Raw genomic sequence first — 24,789 nt, 5'->3', positions numbered from 1 at the left:
CACCAGCCTGGCGCCGTGGCTCGGCCTCTGCTGCCCCCCGGTGGCGCCGCGGGGAGGGAACGCAGCGGCCCCGGCCCTGGCCTAGGCCTCGGGAGGGGGGGGCAGGTGGAAAGGCGGCCGCTGCCCCCTGCCCCTGGGCTGCTGCCTGCGGCAGGACGGAGCTTATCGGCCCAAAAGGGATGGGGGATGCGGGTGAGGAAGCGAGGCCTCCTCCTCAGCAGCGATTCGTACTGCAGCCACCCCCCGCAGCCTGTCCTCGCACAGGGTGGAGGCAGCTTGGACAGGCAGAAAGCAGAAGAGGCGGCCAAAGCAAAGGGAGAGTGGCTTGTCCACATCTGTCAGCAACGGAGCCAAAAACACAGCTGGAGCTTCCTTACGCCAAGTCCAACTCTGTGGCTTAGGGCAGTGGTTTACAACCATTGCTGGCCCGTGGCCAGGCGACCCACACAGGCGCCCCTGCATCTCCACACCCCATGTCCCTGTGAACAATGTGCTGCCCCTGAGTCACAAATTCAGGGCTACTGAAGAAACACTGCTGTATACTTGTAAAACCATGGAGCACAGCACAAAACAGAACCCAGTAGCCTGATGGCTACAAGGAGTTTATGTATCTGAGGCACGAAGGCGAGGGAATATAACATATGCTATCTCATTTGTGGAAGCTGGGCCAGCTTGTTGTCCGCACAATCTTTCCCAAACAAAGTTTGAGATGGCTGAAATCAATTCACTATAGCCGTAAACAGACGCATTTGGATAATGCTATAAAGGTTGTATTTAAAAGGGGAAAATGAAATAAATAAATAAATAAATAAATAAATAAATAAATAAATAAATAAATAAAGGAAAGTAAATGTTGATTGTTCCTTATCATTATCTGCAATTCAGTTCTATTACTAGCAAATTATTTACTATATTATGCTAACTTTCTTTAAGTCTGACTATGCAAAACAAAGGCATTACTATGAAAGCATACAAGCTATGTGTAGGCCAAAATTACAGTGAACTCTCTACATTGTCTAGAGCAAGGAAGGAAATCAGCAGGTAATAACACCACAGTAATAACACAGCCTCTGCTACTTCCCCTGACTGCATGAAATCCCTTATGTTACGGTGCCTGGGATTTCCAAACGTCCCCAGTTCTGACACAGATGACTGAAAGTTGTATGCCATGCTCTCTCCTTCTTGCCTGCCATGGGGTTGGAGGAACTAATGCAGCATTTGCAGCACCAGAAATCCACACTCCACATCCCTCTGTCTACCCTAAGTACTGGGATCTCAGGGTTTTCCTGGTATTTTGGCCTTACACTCTGCAGTCTTACAAAAGTGGGGAAATACAAAATGCACGTACAAACAGCCCCACTCTTCTTGCTGTCTAAATGTTTAGAAACTATAAAATAGGTTTGACTGAGAATTGCCATGAAGATCCATTTGAGCCACCTTCTGATTTTGTGTAAGCCCACTAGGAGTTGCTGCCAGTTTCCAATTTCTTTTGATCACATCTTAAAGCTGAAGCTCCTTACATGCTGACACATTATTATGCAAGCAGGCAGATGTTAATTCAACACACAAGTTTATTTTGGTGTATTTATCCACCATCTCATAATTGTGATTCATTTTATTCCAAATTTTTTTGAGTATGTGTTATATTTCTAGTCCAATAAATAACACTCTTCAGAGTCATTAAAACTGGTATGTTGCCAGGAAGAGTTACAGCGCTTGTTCAAAAGAGTCACGATACTGCACCAAGACTGCATCTTCTGCATTTATCATACCATTAGCTGGCAGCAACATGGGCCCAGAGTCTGATCTCTCAAGAATTGCAATGCAGAAAATGCTGCATAGCAGACACAGGGACACAAAGATAGCTCCAGTAGTCCTTTACACCACCAACACTGCCAGGTCTGGGTTGCTAATTCTTTCCCTTCATCCCCATGGCATCGCCAGCCAGGAGACCTGTAGCTTCATCCCCCTGTACATCTTGGCCTGTCACACAGCTGAACATGGGCAGTGCTTCCTACAAATCTGGGCGTTATTTGTACATCCCATATCCTGCTGGACCTACAGGACATAGAGCCTTACCAATGGCTAAAGATGAACTTTCATTTTTTTAAGCAGTGTGCTACTAAGGCATGAAAGGGTAGAAGCGGTAGCCCTGAGCATGATTTTGCGGTCATTCCTTTTAGAGCACAGTGCTGATTATACGCTCAGCCTTACAGCTCACCACCTAACACCACCTTAAAATTCATAGTAAATAACATTGTCTAGGGTTGCGCTGCTGCTCTCCTGATGTCTCCCTAGCAAAGCCCTCTCTGCTATGGCCTCAGCTAGAATGCCTTTTGTTTACAATTTCACCAGCTGAAAGACTCTTTTGAGAACAAAAAAAAAAAAAAAAAAAAGAGAGAAGAGAAAGAAAGCTGAAGAGGCCACTATGAGGATCTAATCTATGGCTAAGACCACCCCTTGACTGGCAGTCTGCATTGCCATCAGCTGTATGCATCGTGAGCGCATTCGGGTTTAGATCAGCTGTCTGTGCCTTCTCCCTCATTAACATTGATAAAAGCGATGGCCTCTGCCGTGTGCACGGCATTCCTCAGCATACCAGCTGCAGCTCTATCTTAATGCATCCTGTGGGCTTGGAGAATTAATTAGTTCTGATAGTCACCATGTTTCAAAATGACGCCTGTCATAACCCCACAGATAAAATTACGCACCCCTAAAACTTTCCACATTGCCCATTCAGACTCTCCGTAGGCCACCGTTGGCTTCCTCAGATGTATGGCACAAGAGGGATTTAATTTGCCAAACTTTTTTTTTTTTTAAGCCTCTTTGTTATGTTCCAATTAAGTCTGTGTTAATCAAAGGCAGTATTTCCCAAATATTTCCCCCTCCCCTTTCCACAAGCCTCCTCCTAGGCAACTTGATGGCTTGTGCCCCCCTTTCTCCCACCTACAATTAGCATTCAGACATTTCTCTGGGCAGAACCAAAGCCTCCCTCCCCCGAGGAAGCTTTCTTCCTCTGAGCACACTTTATCTTTTCCTACCCTCCACAAGGTGCTTTATCAGTTTCCAAACAAAGAGAAAAATGACTTCCCTTGGACATGTGGAACCTCAAACCGCAGCTATTCCAACACCCCGAGGACAGTTTTACTGTGATCAGTCTAAAACACAGGCCACATAGAGCAAAAAATAATAATTTATCTGGTGCTCACTTACAAATTACTCAGAATATTAAATTTAGTTCAAGACTGCCCTCAGTCTTGCAATGGTTACTCAATTCACCCTCTAAGACCTCACAAGTGAAGATATTCCCCAGAGAGAGGAGTTGGACCACGCAATGGGTTCCTCAGCAGAAGCCACTCCTGTAGACAGCATCAGGAAAGTGGCACTGGCTTTTGTTACACAGAGTTCATGAGCTTTCAGGCTGTAATGATTGTTCTGCTTCAAAATGGTCTTACTTCTTTTTTATTTCTTTCTCCATTATTTTTTTTTTTTAATATTCTGAAATGGCTGAGCTTTGTGTGAGTCTCTGAGAGCTCCTCATGTGTTGTTCAGCTACCTCCAGCTGCACACACAGAAAGTTCAGGGAAACAATATACGATGCAAGTCATATAGTCACTAAACAATTAATAATTAAAAAAATAAATGTAAGGAATGATGGAGTTATCAAAACCACGTAGGGCTATATGAGCACTGCAACCACCATGTCAGTATCTCCACTACTTTTTATTCACTTTTAAACTGACCTCATGTGCCAGTTCCTTGCTCTGAGAAAGAACTATCTCGTTGTTACGGTGAAATAAACTGCGGCACAAAATACTGTTTTCAAAACCACCTACATAAATGAACCACTGCATTTTCTCTGGTTGGTTGACATTTTCAGCTCAGAAATAAAAGGAGCTACTTGGTGAGAGACAGTAGGAGGCTGAAGAAAGTAAAAAGGCAACAAGCTCATGGCCACTTGAAACAGAAATGCAAGAGCAGAGCAGAGGAAGGCTGTGACAGTCTGCGTTACACACAAATGGTATTTTATATCACACACAATGAGTCTTACTAATCTTTTTCACTGGGCTGCTTGCAGCCTGAAGGCTTCAGAGGTACAAGGGTGATGAGTGGCTGAGACAGGGAGCATCCGAGTGGCCCAGATTGCGCCAGGGAGCCTTGGCTAGGCTCCTCCACCTTGACTTGCTCCCAGCTTTCAGGTGAATTTGTGCCCAGTCACCATCATTCCACATTCCTTGCTCTTACTACCTTTGCATATAACTGCATTGTCAAAAAAAAAAAAAAAAGGAGGGGAAGAGGAGGGGAAAGGGACAAAGGGGTGGGGGGGATACACATGGGATCAAGAGAGCCAATTCAACAGACTCATTTTCATTTTGACATTTGTAGCTTGAGGCTTCCAAAATTTTTGCTTTCCTTCAGGAACCAAAGAGATCCAAGACCTCTACACCACTTTAGCTGAACAGAGAAAGAGGCACACCACAAAACTAAAATAAAAGTCGGGAAGATTGTAGAGTAGGAAATTCAAGGTTTCAGTCAAGATATAAGAGCAGCAAGAAAAAGAGCACACAATTGCTTCCACTGACCCTAGAAAAGAACAGTCCCAGAAACATTAGGGCTGGGTGAACAGGAAAGGACACAAGCACACCAAGGGCAAGAGCTGGAGTATGTCCAAGACAAAGACAGCATAGATGCATCACTGCACTGGGTAGACACAGCCTCCAAGAGGTGCCTGGAACCCTCAGCACTCCACGGCCTGGACATCCACAGGGGAAGGGGAGGACGTGTGTCCCAGCCTGCTGAGACCACCAGCAGACCACTGCTTCTAGAAGCAACAGCATACCAGCACAGACAACAGCACTGGAGTCACCAGCTGCCCAGTAGCGTTGTCACCACCAGACAGGCCACTAAGGTGGCTTCAAGGCTGCCATCAGCAATGATATCACAACACACAGGCTGCTTCAAGCCTCCTGCTCGACAGGTGATGTATTAGCCTGTATTTTTGGCTAGTGCAGGACAGGAGCTGGCCAGGCAGTTACAGCCAGCACCTGGTATAGTCTAACCCCTATGAACGAGGAAAATCCCCATCCCCAATAGCACAAAATGGTGACCAGTCCCTCTGGAGCAGGGCGGTCAGCAAAGGGGCTAGCAGAGACCACACTTGACATGAATGGAGAGGAAGGAAAGACAAAAAGGGGTTGCTTCACATGAGTGCCTATATGGGAGTTAACGGCAGATAACATAGCGCTGATGTGTGTTGGTTTTTATCTTGATCTACAGCACAGGAAAGGGACTTGCTTGATTTACAGCTCCTTTCAGCACTGCACTGTCTGAAGTGGCAACAGGCAATAAGCCCTGCTGCCCTCCAGCTACTACAGAAGCTGTCAGCTCCTGCTGTGACACACATAAAATTTGCTTTGTCCAGGTAGCCATCCCGTCCAAGCTCCAGCAACCTGCCCCTTGCTGTTGCTGGTGGCATAGCTGTAGAAGAGGGAAGGTAAATTTTACTCCCAAACTTCACATTTTATTCCTATGTAAAATATTTTCCAAGATTAGTTTAAAAGCAGGAAGAAAACCAGATTGCATTCCCACTCCTACAGTTTTCAAGGTAAACAAAACACCTGGGATCCTCCTGCAGGGAAGAAAGGCCAACTTCTAAGTAATTTCAGTGCATGGCATAAAACATCCTCATTCCAGTGCTGACTGCTGGAAATGTGAGGGAGCAACGCGTCCTGCTGCACATAGGATGTGGTGACGAGCTGTCATCACTTGGGAGAGAAGATCCTCCAAGGCTTTGCTCTTTTGAAGAAAAAAATGAATGACTCCCTCCATTAGGCCAGATTGTCCATTGTATGCAAAATAGAGGGTGAAAGGCCTTGACCTGAGAAAAGAGAAGTGGCAATTCTCAGGGCCATACATACTGTCAACATGCACGTCACAACCTCTGGCTGCTATCTTGTCTGAAAAAAATAGAAATGATTTACTCTCCTCATCGTATAGCAGAAAGGAACAAGATCTGATGAGCATGCAGGAAACATCTTGCCCTGCCATCTCCTACCAGCAATTTTGCAGTATTCAGTCAGAGCGTATAACATGAGTAGATTACTTTGTATGTTGTGTGTGTATCATCATTGAGCTCTTTAGGGAAAAAAATAAATAAATCTGTACAACTCCTTCAGGCATTACATTTGTGGTCTAAAGGTAAATGAAGCATCTAGCCATGTCTACAAGTAAGAATCTGGCAGAAAGGTAAGAGAAAGCACTGTGTTTACAGCCACTATGCTTCTGTGGACTGTTCAGTCAAAAACATAACCTAACTTTAAAACAAAACTTTGTATGAGGAAAAAAAAAAAAATATATATATATATATATATGTGTGTGCAAAACTGGCAAACTGGAGGCAGCCAAATCATTGAAAATTTAAGAAATGAGAAAGGCTGCCCTTACAAGACTGACCAGAGCAGCAGAAAAGAGCAGAACTAGAAAGCAGCCAAAGAACTCACTATTGGCAACCTACAATGTCTGTTTACTAATCCCTCACAATCATATACAAGTAACATAGCTAATTTAATTTTCTTCTGATAGTTCCAAGAAATAAGATGATTCAACAAAAGGGAAAAAAATAAATTAATTAATTAAAAAATCCCCCCACCCTTTTTTTTTTTTTTTTAATCCAGATAACCAAAGCTGGAAAACGTTCTTTTGGCCTCCTGAGATAAAGTCAGTATTCCTCCCTAAACTACAACCAGGGGACCAACCCTTGCATCATTAGGGGCTGATAAGCCAACTTCCAAAGAGCCTTCACTCTGCCTAAGATCAGTTGAAAAATAGAATGATAGCAAGCACAGCAGTTGCTCCAGTCCTCTCTTCTTGCCCACCTTAAAGAAGAAAACATCTTTTGTCGTAACAGTTAAATGTCCTCGGTTTTGTACTGTCAACAGCTTCAGAGAGATGGATAAATGAACAGAGCCCTGTCAGGATATCCTGTCATTCAGTTAGGAAGGGTTTATTCAGCTTTGCAGTGAACACTTTCAGCACAGACCCTGAGTTTTGGAATTTTTCTTGTTTGCAGGGAGGCTTCACGTGCTCTCACTTTTACTCATTTTCCTTCAGGAAGACAAGTGTCGTTTTAAACTACTTGCTTAAAAATCCTGAAGAAATAGCAACTCTAACAATCACTTTAGGTCATAAATTTAGTACTCATGTCTGAAGAACTCTGAGGAAAAAAAAAATCAAATTCTTCACAATGGAAAAAAATCCATTCATTTTATACTTTTTGGCTTTTTTGGTTGCAATGAAGCTGTGTTTGACATCAAAAGTCCCAGATCAGGTAAGAAGCAGCTTTTTATTCAAATAATGATTTATGATGCGTCTCTATTACACTATGGGAGTGGCGGTTCATTCACTGTTATAGAGAGAATTGTTAACAGATAGGGTATCTTACAGAAGAAAAAAAAAAAACCTTTAACAGTCACTGATGCCATGTGGCGCTGAATTACAAACCAATAGCTATATAATTCAAGCCTCTGAAATAAGATAAATGTATCTGTTTTGTCTGGCTGAGATTTTGACTCAAAAGATGTGCCAAATATGCTGAAAAAGCCTCTAAAAATGGTAAACCTGGCAAAAAAAGACTGTAGCTGACATTCGTCAAAAGCAACAAAAGAAAACCATTTGAATTTCTGATAAGTCAGAAGATGAAAGGAGAAAATTTGCCATAGTGAATATCTACTCTACTAACCAGAAGGAAGAAATGTTATTTCAGAGATTTAGGGAAAAAAAAAAAAATAGGAAATCCAGCCATTTAAAGTAATTTTATGAAGTTATAAGTCTATGTAAAATATTTGTAGAGTTTTGTGTATGTATCACATACAAATGGTGTATGGATCTATGGAACTTCATGAAATCTGTTTTCAACACTCTTGTAGTGAGGCAGAAAGAGTTGTTTTACTAATCTGACCCAGGATTTTGTCAGTGAGATAAATATGCACTAATTTAAATTGCCTCACAACATGATGCTTTAAATGACTGTGTTCTGGAGAAAAAACACATGTAGAACAGGAAACAAGAGGACAGGGAAAAACTGAACAAAAAATAAAAATAAAAAAAGGAAACCACTTTTTTTTTATTCTTTTTTTTTTTTTTAATGGAAAAATACTTTGTCAAGTACAAACAAGTACTGGGAAACGCATTATTCCATCTCTCAGAAAGAGCCACTGACAAATCACCTTTCTTCTAATTTCTCTAATGGCAAAAAGAGAAAAGGAGGAAATGGGAGAAAGTGGAAATAACCCTGCCATTTTAAAATAGTTTTTATAGCTGGTGGGAGGGAAAATGTACACAACCTACTTTTATTTAGAATTTATCTTCCATAAAATCTCTTTGAATTTTCTTGTTCCAAAACTAAAATTTTGTGGGATGCCTTTTTGGATAAAAACTGCTGTGCTGAGGTCATTTCAGCCGCTCCTACCAACACCTTTTCAAGTCTGTACCTCACAGCCTCAGACTTGTGATGGCTTCCCCAGGCACCTGCGAGGAGCCCGGCTTAAATAGTCAACTGGGTTAAAGAAATGGAAAAATCAGACAATGCTCTGAATTTATCATGATTCTTCAACATTAATGGTACTGATTTGACTCAGTGGAAATAGTTATAAGAATTAAGGTTCAGAGGCTGCACATATATGTGGTGGTGCTTCTTGCTCTGGCACATGAGGAATTTCTCGTTAAGGGTGGACTCTTTGGTGGCCACACTGGTCCTGAGCACTGGGATTTTGGAAAGGTTGAAGTGCTCATGATGCAGTTTTGGGTGGGAAGCAAGGTGCAGGGATGCTCTAGCTGAGTTTGTGGGAGATACTTCAGACCTGAAGCCCAAGAGCCAGCTTAGCCCAGCACTTCTGGGCCCTGCCAAGAGGACAGAAAGGCTGCTCAGTTCAGCTCACACGGCACTGCTTGCTGTGGCTTTGCCTAGTGTTTACTCTAGCTGTATCTTCACTACACCCACATCTGGAAAATCTGGAAAAGGGTCTCATTTTTATTTCAGTGATGCCTGAAATGCAACTGCACTACAGGAAGAGGCTTCATCACCCAAATATAACTCCACCTCATTTGAAAGATCAGAAATTTGAAATTCAGATTTCAATGGTATCTCTGTAAAGACTAAAAACTGACAACTAAATAGCTCTTGAAATGTACTTACAACTGGGCAATCACAATCAAGCAGAGTCCCTCAGAGCTCATGTAACTTAATCTCCTTGTCAGCATCTGGGACACATCCTCACCATCCCCGTTACTGAAATGTGCTGCTATCACAAACACTGAAGGAAAGATAACCAGCAAAGGGAAAAACCTGCTGGGGTGAGGGCCTTATGTCAGACTAGCAGGCTACAGCACATGCAGAAATCCTACCCTGGGAACCAGTGTACCCACCAAGGGCAACTATGAACTTCTGCAACAAGGCTGCACAGTCCACATGCACACAGAAGGTCCACATCTGGGACTGGACTGCACAGGAGTTCATGTGCACGTATTTTGTTTGAAAATCCCTGAGCAGAAATACCAGAGGCTATCACATCAGCAACATAAAAAATGCAGTAGGCTCTGTCATTGGAAGAGATGATTTGGAATAGACTCTGCATAGAAAATGACCCAAAGATCTGCTGAGGTGCTGCTGCACAAAGGGTTAGTGGTCAGTCTGCTGAGGTGGGGGACAGAAAAGACCTGGCAGGGGGAGCACACGGGTCCTATTCACGTGCACCAGCATTGCCCAGCCAGACTGGGTCTGACATTCCCCATCCAGAAGGGCTACTGGCAAACTGAGCAGGATCTGGAGGGAAGCCGGGGAAATGACTCAAGAATTGGGAAACGAGAGTCATAGCAGGGAATCCAAGCAATGCTATTTACTTAGGTGCACAAAGAACATGTACTTTGATCTTCGGCTGTATGTATTTATAGGAAGGGAGTAGTAAACTTGGTAAGAGAACAGTTTGCTACTTGTCATGCAGTCTACAGAAGAGCACTGGCTGGAGGCTGAAGCAAACCAATCACAGCTGAACTGTGACAGAAACAACATACCACATTTTGCTTCTCCACAAACTGACCAGCCATTTCCAAATCAAACAAATGCTTTTTAAGAGATCTCTTGCTCAAAAAAAATTTCATGCAAGAACCTCCAGTATCCTGTATTATACTCCTCTGGTACAATTGTCTTAGTTGTATAATCTGTGAAGCTACCTCAAATCTCCACAGCCTACTATTAACATATTGAAATATTTCTAAATGAATGATGCTGCTGTAACTGGTCCCTGCATACATACGTACACACAAGCATGCATGCATATGCAGTAGGCAGGTACAGCTTTTGAAAATAAACTTTTAAGCATTTCCTCCTTGTCAGACTGGCAATAGTTCAGACATTGTCTTAATTGACTGCTTGCTACTTAATTGAAATGCCATTCAGAGAGTTCACTTCAATCCTGCTGTATCAGATAGGAAGTCTGTCGCGGTCAATATTGCTTCAGTGAATTAAGACCACCTAAATGGTCCATACATAGACATCAGTGGGTAAATGGTTATTTTGGACTAGAAAATTAAGCACTTTACAATACTTCCTCTCCTGCAATGATAGTTTCACCTGTTATTTTTGTTGGCTTTTAAAGATGATATTTTGCAATACATCACTTCTCTTCACTTGTGAATTATGAGCTTGCTTCTAGAAGTACTCACCACTAAGACAGAATGGGAAACCAGCAGTAAGTGGAGTTCAGCAAAGAGTTTTGCTTTTAGATGGATTGACTGTTTTAGTAGCAGGAAGCAGAGACATTTTTGTTATATAGATGCTTTCAAAAATTTAATTTCTACACCACAAAATACAGTGCCAAAACTGTGACAATGTCCTAAGCCTTATTTTTTTCCCCTTTTTGCCACCTTCTCAATTCATTTGTCAGATTTGCATTCTCAAAACACCACAGCAAGCGGCAGGAGCCCTTGGCATTTGAGCTGGAGTGCTACAGCCAGATTTCCTAGGCCAGGCTGTTTGTGGCTTTCTCCAGGTGGGGGAAAAGGAGGGTCAGGCCCATAACTTCTATCAGATTTCAAAGGAAAGCTGGACAACATTCTTTTATGTCTATTTGAAAATACCAGCCATAATCCCCCATTTCAATACAGCAGTGTTGATAATACAAAACCCGCCTTAACAAAGGCCTGTGCCATGCTCGGCGTGCGCAGAGCCACAAGCAACTTCCTCCACACCTAATGTTTGGTTTTACCACTGGATGAAGAAGGCACTTGCCAGCACTTGTCTGTCTCCATCGTGCTTTGGGTTGGCAAGGCAATTTCAGAATTAACACTCTGAATATAGCTGATGCTGTCTCAGTAACCTCCATTTCAAGTCTGCTGGACTTAGCATTCTTATAAAGAATTCTTATATAAGATATTCTTAATAGAAATAATACTCTTAATCAAGTTTGTCCTGCATAAACATATTGAGTGTATTTCATGCAGTGAATACTACTGGAAGCCCTAGTATGTAGTATGCTACCAAGCTGAGCCCCAGAGCAGGGGTTTGTAGCTGCTGAGCAGGACAGGGCTTGTGGCTGAGGGTGAGGGTAAAGCCTGAGCTCAATTTGTCATTTGTCAGTAAAGCCACTGGGGGCAGAGTTATATCAATTCAGAGACCTATCCTTTCTTTTTAATGAATCTTTTCCCATTACAGATGAAGAAGCAATGTGATCAAAAGCTGCTCATTCAAATGAAAACTGAATGTGTACCTTGCTCTTTAAACCTCGAAACCCAGTGCCCTGCCGGCTACACCAAAATCACCAATGGGACTGGAATACCAGACTGCAGGTATTTCTTCTGTCTGAGCTTTTTACCATGAATATTGCTCTCTGTGAATCACAAGATATTGATTTGTATCACAAATTATCACCTCTATGCAGTTTTCTTAAGGAAAATTTAAATGTTATTTACAGCCAGCATTTATTGACTTCACCTGCTCCAGAATTCAAGTGTCACTTAGAGCACTTTGTGTCTAAAGTTAAACAGTAAATGACATAAGAGGAAAATAAACATTGGTATCGATGGCCTATGAGATTTTTCTTTGAGTGGTATCATAAAATGGCTTCCTTATTTATTCTGCATGCTTGAAATGAATGAGAGTGTACAAACAATAGAATTTTCAAACTGCCAGGCTGGGTGTGTGGGGCTAGACATGGCAGGAAAATATCTCAAAAGAAATCTAAAAATTTGCCTGAATTTCAATTAAGGGGAAAAAAAAATTGCTTACTTAGCATTTAAGTATGCTTACTTAGCATTTAAAAGAACCTTGATATTAAGTAATTTTTCAAATGCTGTTTCAAACCAAAACTTGGATTAAATTGTTAAGGTTGCAGAAGTGAAGAAAATAAATATATACTTTGCAAAAGGAATGTCTCTGAGGTTATTTTTAAGCCCTTGATATACAGTGTATATTTTAATGAAGAAAAAGAAGTCAAAATCAATACAACTAAGCTTGAAGTGCCCTTCACCAACACTGAAAGAGGAAAAGGAGTTTAGGAATTTTATTTTTCACCACAGAAGGCTTTTAAATGCTTTAATGCAGCTCCAATTTATTTTCCTTAGGTATTATCTAGAAATTAAAACACACACACTTTCTTTTCCTGGATGCCGACACGCTTGTATGAAGGAATTTGAACAACCTGAGTGCTGCCAGGGACACTGGGGCCCAGACTGCATGGGTAAGCTCCTTTTGGACGTAATTTGAATAGAAGAAAAGCAGTGATTTTCTTGCTTTCAGAAACTATTTCCATGAGAATTTTATTCCTTAGAGTTTGTTACAGGAGTAGAAATAAGCAGCGCTGATTAACCAAAACTTGGACAATTTGGAGAAAATGCATATCCAAAGATTCACCAAAGAATAAAAATCCATGGAAAATTTCCAAAAACTCAGGGATCTCCTAGATTTTGAGATTTTCAGAACAAGTCATTTCAGTCAATGGCTGTAAAATGACTTCACAGAATCACAGAATGGTTAAGGTTGGAAGGGCCTTCTGGAGACCATCTGGTCAAAATCCCTATTCAACCAGGGCTACCCAGATCTGGTTGACCAAGACCATGTTCAGGCATCTTTTGAAGATCTCCAAGCAGGGAGACTCCACAACTTCTCTGGGCAACCTGGGCCAATGCTCCATCACCCACACAGTAAAGAAGTGCTTCCTGATGTTCAGACAGAACCTCCTATGTTCTAATTTGTGCCCTTTGCCTCTTGTCCTTGCACTGGGCACCACTGAAATGGCTCTGTTCTTTTTGCACCCTTTCTTCAAGTACTTCCACACATTGATAAAATTCCACCCAAGTCTCCTATTCTCCAGACTGAACAGCCCCAGCTCTCTCACCCTCTCCTCACAGGAGAGCTGCTCAAGTCCCTTGATCATTTTGGTGGCCCTCCACTGGACTCTTTCCAGTATGTCCATGCCTCTTGTGCCCTGGAGAGCCCAAAACTGGACATAGCACTCCTCATCTGTGCTGAGTGGAAGGTAAGGATCACCTTTCTTGACTTGCTGGCAATATTTTGTCTAATGAAGTCAAGAATACCATTAGCCTTCTTAGCAGCAAGCACACATTGCTGACTCAGGTTCAACTTGGTGTCTACCAGGACTGCAAGGTCCTTTTCTGCAGAGCTACTTTCCAGCTCTGTGGCTCACAGTGTTCTATCAGTTGGGAGCATCCCCATAATTGATTTTTAAAAATAAAGTTTTCAAACAGCAACTTTCAAGTTTTTATTTTAGGTCAAAAGTGCTTTCTTCTGAATTTGCAATAGTTCCAAATCTACTTAACTCTTTACTTTCTTACTCTAGGAGGGTCTTTTCTTTCAGGGTTTTTTGGTGTTTTTTTTTGAAGACACTGAATGTTCAAGGCCATTACTCAAGTAGCAACAATGAGGAGTATGTCTCCTCCAGATGCCTCTTCCTCAGGAAAATTATTTCAGCATCTCCACAAGTACATCAAATTTCAGGCTAGTGATGCAGTCATCAAAACCTGCAAAGGATGTTTCCCTGCCCAGACAGCTCATTTCCCCCTTTAGTTCAAGGAGTCAAGGTCTGGTTCAATATCTATGAAGATTTTTTGTCCACAAAATAGATAAACAAATAATTTTAGCATGGCCTAAGCTCTGGTTTAAATGCAAGACATCTATCTACTAAAGAGAAAAAAAAAAACCCTAACAACAACAACAACAAAAAATCAAAATCCAACCAACATGTACTTTTATAGAAAAAATAGGAGTGTAGTTAGCAGTGCAGTATTTCTCTGAAGATAGCCACTTGTGTAGCAATTTACTCTTTTCCCACGCAATGCCCAGAAAGAGAAATACATTTCTACATTCAACCAACTCATACTTCAGGGTGCTCCATGAGACCACAAGAGGTATATGGGTATTTGCAGAGGGGGATGTGAGCTCTGCCCTGCTGCAGACAGAGGCTGCAGGAGCAAGGAGGCCCCCTCTTCCTTCAGGCATATTTCCTGGCCTCAGAAAGCAACTCTTCTAAAAATCAAGGTCTCAGCATTGTTTCTGCTGTCATTTGGAGGAAGAAAATAGCTCTCTGCGTTATCACAGTCTCTGTAAGACCATACAACATGCCTTGAAATGCTTGGAGGAAAACCTGTCCTTCCTGAGACTGGAAGAAAAAATCCTGACTAGGAGTTTACTTCACCTTTAATATCTGATGGCAATGACAGAATTAGGTCTTAAATACTGCTTTGATTTCCTTAAACGATAGCACTTACTGTAACACATGGCATGAATGAAAAATATTTCGTCTGTTTCCCTCCCTACTAAGTGCCCTGAGCAAATGAGACATCCTTCTGTAAACAGACATCAGGATAAAACAGAAAAGCAGAGGGGAAAAGAGCACAGCTTTCTGACACTATCACTGTGCACCTGCCTGGTCAGAACCTTAATTGGCTCCACCAGGCCAGCAAGAATATAGTTTTATAGAGACAACTAATTTCTCTCCATCTCATCCAACTGCAGAAGCCAAAGCTGGCAGAGTTTGTATGGCCAACGTGTGTCAGCTATGAGCTCCAGTGTGAGCCACTCCTACCACATCTCATGTTGCCACACTGGGCACATATTTACATGATTCCGATCAAAAGCCTGGGTACAAAACCAAATGTGCACAGTATGGGCAATTGGGGGGAAAGCATTGCAAGAATAAAAAAGTTTAAAACAAAAGGTCAAGAGGAAAGATAATACACCAAATTCTATCAAAGGATATGGTTCAAACTATATCTTTACAAGTGCTTCAGTGCAGGGAGCTGGAGAAGATACGTAATCCAAGAAGAGGATGCATTTGAAAGCACTTAAGAAAGCAAAACTAAACTCTATGAGAAAAAAAGAAAAAAAAAAAAAAAAAACACTGATAGATTTAAGCTTTTATGAGCTAGGCATAAAGATTTGCCCTGCAAACTCCTGTATTTGTAAAGAGGTAAGCAGAAACATCTCTTTTTTACTACTTTTTGAAAAGCATCCTCAACAGAAACCAAATTCTCCCAAACACCAGGGCTGGGCCAGGTGACCATGCCAGTGTCACCCCGTGTCATGCTGGTGTCCCAGAGTAGAGCCCTGGCGCTGCCTCCTGCCGCACCGTGAGCGAGAGGAGAGGAAGTGCTTTATCTGCCTAACTAAACTTGTTGAACAATGCGGTAATTTGCTAAGCTTCTGATAAAGCTGTCCCTTGGTGGTGGTATCAAAACAGGAGACAAGGTAGTGAAGACAAGGGGAAGTGGAATGAATACCAACAGCAAAACACTGTCTTGTCAGCAGTTTTGAAGTGTACTTTCCTGGAATTTACATCATTAACTTTGAGTTTTCTTTATCTTTGCACGCTTAATAGAAGTATCAGTGCAGTTGAAATTGTTTTCATTCGATAGCAAACATTAAAGAGTTTGCATCCTCATCAGTCCTAAAGATCCATATACCTGTCACACCATACCTAAAGATTCACTAAAAGCTACTTTAGAGATTAAAGTATATGTACTTGTCCCTTTACCTTGTTCCTGGTTATTTCATCACAATTCTTAATAAACACTTTTGTTTCAGCATATATGAGATGAACCAGATTCAGATTTTTACCTTTAAAAGTACTGATTTTTCCTGAGGAGCTTACTCAAATCCAACAGACCTCACAAACTCATCAAGAAATAAACAGAGAAAAATTGACAGTGTTATAAAGCCAAAGCCTTCACTAAAATTAGGTGTACACATACACACATACACTTATTTGCTCATCACTCCACACTAATCAAATTCATTTTCATGTGAACTTCCGAGTCACGTAACCACTCTAAATAAGGATTACGTTCCCCAGTGGGAGCATAAATCCAGTGCTGTCCACTCCAGCACACATGGAACCAACCAAGACTCTATAAGCAATAAATCCACCAGTAATGTACAGCAGAGCACCTACAAGGGCAATAGGAGTTTCCTACATTTAGATACCACCTGCATGAGGATTATGGTGCCTAATGGCAACTCCAGCTAGGCTGACAGGATGGAAGGGCTTATGCAAGGGAGTTAATAAATCATTTCCACAGAGAGGCTGCGTGACTTAAAAATAAGGATATTCCCAATGGAAGGAAAAACCTGACAGAACAATCTGACTAAAAACTACTCTGATATGTGTTTTCTATAGGTAATCTCTTATTAAAAACATGGATATTGAAAAATCTTAGCCATAAATTAAACTACTTTGATTTGGAAATGCAATCATTGTTTCTAATCCCCTCCATCTGGCTGGGGTTTGTGGTCAGACGTTGTCTCCCCTAGTGTACCACCACCTATAATCACAGTTTTAGCATCAGAGGATCTGAACATACCACATCTTTGGCACCCAAATGTTAGTAGTGACCACAGCCCATAGGAGAGAAGTGGGTCATGAGATACTCATATTTTAATTTCTAGGGGGGGTTGAATCAAACATCACAGTCTTAAAGGATGTATGAGGGAGGAACTTTCCAGATATATCAAATGCAATTGAGAGGAAGAGAGGAGGGGAGGACAGGCCACGTGTTGCAGCAAGGCTTATTTAAACCTTAGCTTACCATTAAATATGATCCTGACAGCAAGTTCTCAATCAGTCAGTTGTATTAACGTACCAAAGAAGCGGTCATGCAAACGTCACTTCTGTTAAGCAATCTAACAGTTTAGAGGACGATAGAGGTAAATCAGAAGGGACTAAATCAGTGCTGCACTTTAGAATAAGAATTCTATTCTTTTGTAATCCCTTGATTGCAGAACTAGCTTAAACTTTCCATACTAGAGAGTGGCGATGGTCTCTGGTGAAGCCAAGTGATGCAGATGCAAAACAGCAGCCATCACCTGATCACCCTGCCTGGCCCAAAGCCCCACAGCCTCCAAGGTCCTCACCCAAACATTCAAGTGGGGCAGAAGGGTCAGAGCAAGGTGACTGATCACTTATACATCATCATTTCCAGCATGTCCAGGAGGAGCTGCATCACCATGCAATGGGAGAGGACGCTGCTCCGAGGGCATAAAAGGGGATGGAACATGCATTTGTCAGGTACAGCCTTTCTCATAAAGGAAAAAATATAACTTCAGTATATAAATGCCACTAAGAAATAATAATAAATATTAGTACATAAAATAGTACATGCTACATTGCGTACATGAGAGTATTTCAAAAATAGCAGAGGTGGCCTGCTTGGAGTTCATTTTTTGTCTGGTTCACACTAAAATTCATAGTATTATTTTTGTAGACTTAGGCATATTCAGGTAAAATTATTAGAGGGTTCTTCCATTTTGTTTTCCTGAAATACGTGGTTTGAGTTCTATCTTTTAATGTGTGCTGCTAGTTATGACTACTTGCCCTAATTAGAAATAATTGTATTTGGGACTATACTCTCAATATGTTTCTCTGAGAGTACAGTGTGCACTGCTTAATACATTTAGTAAAAATATTAAAAAAAAAAAAAAAAACACAACTCAAATCTTTTTTACCTCCTCCTCTACTGGTCAATCTTTCCATTACATCAAAATCATATCCTTTGGCGACGTGTGAAATGTTGAAAGGATAAGAAATAGTCAAGAAATACAACCTAACAATTACAGAAATGATTTGGGCCTTAGGCTTGATTATCATTCTCTATTGTTAATTAGTTATTTTATTGTTAATTATTGTTAATTAATTATTGTTTGATATTCAAAATGTGATATGATTTCAAGTGTAAAGTTAAAAAAAAAAAAAAAAAGAAGAAGAAAAGCAGAGAAAAAATTATTCAAAAGAACATTTTCTAAATCTCAGTGGTCATTTCTGATTTGCTGACTGACTTTTTGTTTTGTTTTGTTTTGTTCTTGGTGGTAGTGTGCTTTGGGGTTTTTTTGGAAGCTAAAGATGTTGCTTCCAGGCTACTAACTGTTTATCTGTCTGTCTATATACAGATGAGAGATTTAAGTTTTTATTTCCATTCTGTAATTCACAGAAAGGATTTGGTGGGACAGCCTGTGAAAAATGTGCTGAGGAGAATTTATTTGGTCCTCAGTGCACATCAGGTAAGTTTAAGCTTTCTGTATTGAAATGGGGAAAAGCAGGTGAGTGCAAGCTGTATTCAGACACTAAGATATCACAGTGAAACGAGAAGGGCATTTAGTTTCCCACCAGGAGCTGCTCTCTGCTTCAAGAAATACAACAGGGAAAGAAAACAGGCAGCTACTCAATTTCTCATTCATAGAGGGACTGGATTCACAGAATTACAGAATTGTCTAGGTTGGAAGAGACCTCAAGATCATCAAGTCCAACCTCTGACCTAACACTAACAAGTCCTCCATTCAACTCAGAGTCATGCAGAGAACACTGTCAGTGTAGCACTACAAAAATATTTTAATCTTATCTTAAATATCTTTTTTTTTTAGCCAACAGTCAAATAAATTTGGGATTAGAATTATTTTTGTGTTCCTGCAGTATGCCACCCTGTTATCCTGTCACCCAGTTTTCATCCTAAATGATGGATTTGCATTTACTTGATCTAAACGGTGCTTACAAAATATTGGACAGGAACATATCAATGCAGAATTTATAGTGGTATACAGTGTTTTGGTATGACTTTTAAATTCATCTGCTAATTAGAACATCTGTATAGGGCATGAAATACTCATGTGGTATTGAAATTAATGGCTCCTGTTGGACCATCCTCCAGGAATTATGTACCTTGTTTCTAAATCTAGTTCTGCTCTTGGTCTCCACAATGTTGTGTGCCATGGAGCTCCATAATTCAGTGAAAACTGTGAAAAAGGGTAGCTTTTGTTTAGTTGTGGGGTGTTTTTTTGATCACACTGGCCATACTTCTATTAGGAGTAGTGGGACATTGAGGGAAGGATCTGAGCTATTTGCACTATTTAAAATTAAAATAGGTCACAAGTGTATACATTTGTATATTTTCCTATTTTGCCTGTTTCTTAATGATTTCTACTATTTTACTTATCTTCCTCAACCCTAATGAGCGTTATACAAGTTCACAAAATCGCCTGCTTTCTTAAGCAGTAATAGCTGTTTATCTCTAAATAAAACACTTTTGTTCCCTCAAGAACTGCATCAAGTTACTCCTAAAAAAGAGTCATGAACAGCCTCACTTTAAATAATCTGTGATGGCCTTTCTATACTAATCCTACACCACGGCTGATTTAAAGGTTCTTTTTCCACCAGCCGTCCACTGGATGCCAGTGTTGATACACAGAAAGGCAACTGAGACGTTTTCATAAAATTAGGGTACTTGAATGAATTCAGTATTGCAAATGTAATTATTTTCCAAGCAGCTGCTGAAGGATTCAACTACATTTTAATTTAAGGATCATTTTACACTTCAGCTTGCAGATATTTGAGCTTATCCAAGTTTTCTAAGTACCTACAATTACCGTGCATTTGTGACTAACTGCTTTTCTACAATACCTTAGAAGTTTCTCCTTTTTGTAGTAGGACTACTAACACAGGTAAAGTATTAAAAATTAATTAAGATAGGCAATTTACATGAACATGGCATATGTTTGTAAAGGGAAGGGGGTAAACTATCATCACTGCTTATAAGTCTTATAAGTCTTATATTTAACACATCCTGAAGATTTTCAGGCCCTCAGGCTATTATACCAGACTGCAAAAATCAGTATCTCTTATTTGCTGATATATGCAGCTACGAGTTTTGATCTTCTCATTAATGGAAACCTGTAATTCATGAAGTCTGATCAAAGCTTGGTTTGAAAATTGTGCTTTGTAATATTTAACAGCTGTTGGCCAGGACACTATTTGCTATGGGTAACCACTAATGATGTCTTTCCAAACACCATCCTTATTCATTAAAGCCAATTCATCTCTCCATATAGTTTGCAACTGTGTTCATGGAGTGTGCAACAGTGGAATTACAGGGGATGGAAGATGCACTTGCTTGTCTGGATACCAAGGACTCAGCTGTGATCAGCGTAAGTAGGCTGTTTTCTATATAAGTTATATTCAATGGCTCTGATACAGTTAGACTTGGTGAGGACAAATGTAAAATTAGTCTCAGGTTATTTACTTAAGCAATTAGACATACACTGAACCTCAAACCCTGCCCGTGAACTTCCATAACCATTGTCACCCCTTCAATCACCAGAATAAAGATGGGGATTGATGGGATGGATGGTCCCCGAGCCAGGTGGACTTTCAGCTGGTATACTGAAAGCTGAAATGTCTCCTGGAACAGGAGTATGCAGACAGCTTAATCTGTCACCCTCTGTCCCTCAGCAATAGCTGAATGCGAGGCCTTGCGGTGCCCTGCAAACTCAAGATGCACCATCTCAGATGAGGATGGCAGAAGATTGCAATGCACATGTCTGCCCAACTACCACGGGGACGGTACACATTGTGAACGTGAGTAATTTTAATGTAACTGGGTTCTTTGGGAACAACATCATTATTACAGTTCAGATATTAAACACTTCTGAAGCAAATCTCACCATCATCTTGACGTAACTGTTCTTGGGTTCACATATCAAAGCAGTCTCAGGTGCACAAGCTAGATTCCTTCCAGATGAAGCAAAGCACTAAAATGTGCTCCAGATGCACATCAGTCCAACTGCTCATAAACTTCAGTCCATACAACCAGAATAAACCTAGTAAGCCCCCTTAAAAGGCATAGCATGGATCACAGAATCACAGAATTGTAGGGGTTGGAAGGGACCTCAAGAGATCATTGGGTCCAACCTTCCTGCCAAAGCAGGTTCCTGAGAGCAGGTTGCCCAGGTAGGTGTCCAGACAGGCCTTGAAGATCCCTAGAGTAGGAGACTCCACAACCTCCCTGGGCAGCCTGTTCCAGTGCTGTCACCCTCACCATGAAGTTCTTTCACATGGATACTGAGTCACCTCTTGGGATCTCTTGGTCCTAACTCTGGCATCTCTTGGTCCTGTGTGGTAGTCCTCTCTGAGTAGACTTGACCACCATCCAATAGCAGGACATCAGAAAGTGACTTCTCAGGGAATGCAAGGTTCTACTAGTAGGCAACACAGACAAGCAACCAGCAGAGAAGGATGCTAGCAGCCTTACCTCTTGAGGACAAGCAGCTCCAGCAGAACTATGTAACAGAGGATAGCAGTGATTGCCCCAACTCATCTGGGAGGTGGCATTGTTCATGGTCAGTTTGAGCACAGAAATGTGTGCACGTGTGATTTTGCACCAGAACAAAAGAGAAGGCTTGAGAGAGTGAAGCTGAGCATTGCCAACTCTCTCAGTCCCAGCTGAGGGGTACAAAAGGGACAAGGAGGAGAGGGGATGACGGCAAGTACCACCCTTCCAGCTGCAAGATGTGCTTGACTGTGTCCTAAACTGGACACAAAGGTGTCTAAAGAAGCTCTCCAAGCACTGCTGGAATATGAACAAGGACAAACAATGCCATTGACTTGGAAAAAAGAAAAAACAGCTCCTGGAAATAAACAGTGAGCTTCCAGTCCAGTCCTGAACCTACAACAGTGTGGAAGACACAACTAAAGAACTTGCTGGCCAGTTTTCCATACAGCTGAATGGTTGACATTATATTGTTTAATTACCGGAAAGAAAACAGCAGACCTATTGTATTGAGAAATAGTTTCCAACTGATCTAGCACACACTTAAAGCCTTTACTGACTTCATATCACATACCTGACGTACTGTAGTTAAAATCCACCACAGAACAGGAAAATAGTTGTAATATTTTAATGAGCACATTATATCTTTTAATCTGTTTATAACACAATTTGCCAAGTTAAGAGATCATTTCTGTACAAAAGCAAACAGTTGCTATGTTAGTACGTTAGTATAAACACATTCCTCCCTCCTGTCTTTATGTCGCCACGATACTTCAGACTTGGCTGTTATGAGAAGTTTAGTCTGCCCGGGCTTTGTTTGACATAGAGATGCTTGAGCAAATCCTTGTCTTCAGTTTTAGAGTGGTGGACAATAATTCCTTTACTTTTTTTTTTTTTCTTCAAGCTATCAACCCATGCTCCAAAAAGGTCTGTGATCCTAATGCCAACTGCATTTACCTTGGACCAAATCACCACAAATGTGCCTGTCAAGAAGGATACAAAGGGGATGGTCAAGTCTGCTTACCCATAGACCCGTGCCAAGCAATATACGGGAACTGCCCTGCACAGTCTACCATTTGCATATATGATGGCCCAGGAAAGGTTAGTGTTGAACTTGTGCTTCAGATGTTTCCTTTGTCAGCTGCCCACGGAAAGAAATTGCATTGTCTCCAGAAAGAAGCCATGAGGGTACAGGCACAGGCCTCAGGGAAGCCAAGATCTACTCCTGGCTTTGGCATAAGCCTTGCAGGTGGCCAGGAGGGACCCCATTTCTTTCTCTATCTACACATGCTAGTGTGTTTCCCTCTGAAGATGGGAATGACATTAGTGTGGTCTTTTTCTGTGGAATGTTTTGGCTCAAATTTGTTTCCTCTAAATGGAGGCACCGAAATGAAGCTTCTCAGAGTTAAATTTCTGTGACTGCAAGGACCAGTAAGGTCCTCACACGGATACTGCAGCTAAACACCTAAAGTTAGCATAATTTGGGTCTTTCAGAACTACTGATGAATGGCACCATGTAAAGACTGCATAGCATTCATGCTATCGGGAACTGGCTCAAATTTCTCTGTTGTACTCCTGACACTGAGAAAGCAAAACATCTGTAGACCATGCCTGTCTTGCCTGGACACCCTGAGGAGCAGAAAAGTTACCCAGGGTTGTCCTGAAGCTCATGGTCATATAAGTTTCTCCATTTGGGGGTTTTTCAGCAAGCTGCACGTGGCTGGCAAACGCGGGCTGGTGTGTACTGCTGATACGCCTCACCAGTAAATAATGTGCTTTGGCACTTCTTTTGAGAGGACTCAAAAGTCAGAGGACTGTGGGAGCAGAGGCTTTAACCTATCCACGCTGATTTTAAATGTTTTCTGGTCACAGAATTGATTCTAAAGGGCTTTAACTGAGTGTCAGTAGTTTTCTGGAGTGGGTAAAGCCTCAAAGGGAGTTAGATAAATAGGGATAAGCTTTATACTTGCAACTAAACTCACCAGGTGATTAACTAAGGCTTTGAAAGTTTTCAATTTTTTTAAATCCTAGTAGCAGAAAGTATGCTGAAACCTACAGTTTGTGCATGTCTGATTTTTCTCTCTCCTCTTCCATCCTTCTGATGTAGTCCCACTGTGAATGCAAGGAGCATTATACAAACTTTGTACCTGGGAAAGGATGCAGCATGATAGACATTTGTGAAACAAACAACACCTGTCACAAAAAAGCTAAATGTTCAATGGTTGCACCAGGACAGATCACGTAAGTCTTTTTGCTTTTTAAAGCTTTCACCCAGTTTCTCCCTCCTCCTGTAGTAAGCATGCAGTTAAAATAAATCCAGTGGATGAAAACCTCCTGAAGTTATCATTAATAGTTTCATTATCAAGCACAAATTATGGGATTTAATGGGGTTAGGGTGAACCAGTTAGGACATGCTTAATTTCATCAGTCCAATCACTAATGCCTATTAAGGTTTATTTTTATTAGCTCTCAGAGGTCATTTCCACATTAGTAAATAAGGACCAAAACCTTTTTTCTGTTCCTGAGGGCAAGCAGCGTGGTCTGGCTCACAGCTAAATACTCTTCCTCCTCCAAAGAAGAGTAACTGCCTCTTGGCAGAGGTCCCTGGCACATGCTATCCCTTCAGCTGTGCTTGGGCATTGCCTGGGAAAACGTTGTGTGCGCCAGAACCATGCCAGGCAGCATGCTAAAAATTAATCAGCATTAATTATCCCAGGACAGCACTGGAGCTCTGGCCCTTTTTAGTATACTAATGCAGATACAACCAGGGCATCTGTTCCCCATGCTGTGAAAGCAACACCCGCCTCCGCAGATTCCTCAAAGCATGTGGGAAGCTGTGCAACTTCTGTCAGAATTTGTTTTCCTGTACAGAAATTTGCTAAGCAGATGTTAGGAGGAAAGTTGGCTTTAACACTGGACTTAGCAACGCTGTATTAAAACAAAAAACTGGAATTACATGTTTTTATAGGCCAGTGACAGCTAGTACTGAGTCTACAGAGGTGTCCCAGAAGTGCTAGATTTCGGGAGCTGAGAATTACAATTTGAAAGACAAATTAGGCCATCAGTTGTAAGTTGGGGAACAAATTATTTATTTTTATAGATTTACAGACAGCAAGTGTTCACATGGGAAAGCATTCTTATTGTCAGTGCTTGCATCATTATTGAGCTTTTTCTTATAGTTAAGAATTA

At 41.3% G+C, this 24,789-nt stretch overlaps 1 protein-coding gene across 1 annotated transcript in view; it reads left to right on the top strand.

Annotated features, from left to right (window-relative positions):
* Positions 1–11,707: 11,707 nt before the first annotated feature.
* The window catches only part of STAB2 (stabilin 2), an 82,076-nt gene continuing 68,994 nt past the window's right edge, over positions 11,708–24,789 (top strand). Inside the window, exons 1-8 of the mRNA XM_032182643.1 lie at positions 11,708–11,841; positions 12,616–12,731; positions 17,488–17,573; positions 18,493–18,562; positions 20,384–20,479; positions 20,784–20,909; positions 22,505–22,701; positions 23,708–23,841. Of these exons, the coding sequence (XP_032038534.1) occupies positions 11,708–11,841; positions 12,616–12,731; positions 17,488–17,573; positions 18,493–18,562; positions 20,384–20,479; positions 20,784–20,909; positions 22,505–22,701; positions 23,708–23,841 (959 nt within the window). The remainder of the gene's footprint in view (positions 11,842–12,615; positions 12,732–17,487; positions 17,574–18,492; positions 18,563–20,383; positions 20,480–20,783; positions 20,910–22,504; positions 22,702–23,707; positions 23,842–24,789) is intronic.

This window comes from Aythya fuligula, chromosome 1, assembly GCF_009819795.1.
Source record: "Aythya fuligula isolate bAytFul2 chromosome 1, bAytFul2.pri, whole genome shotgun sequence".
NCBI lineage: Eukaryota > Metazoa > Chordata > Aves > Anseriformes > Anatidae > Aythya > Aythya fuligula.
The sequence above is the reverse complement of the archived record's forward strand: the minus strand, read 5'-3'. Positions and strand labels throughout refer to the sequence as shown.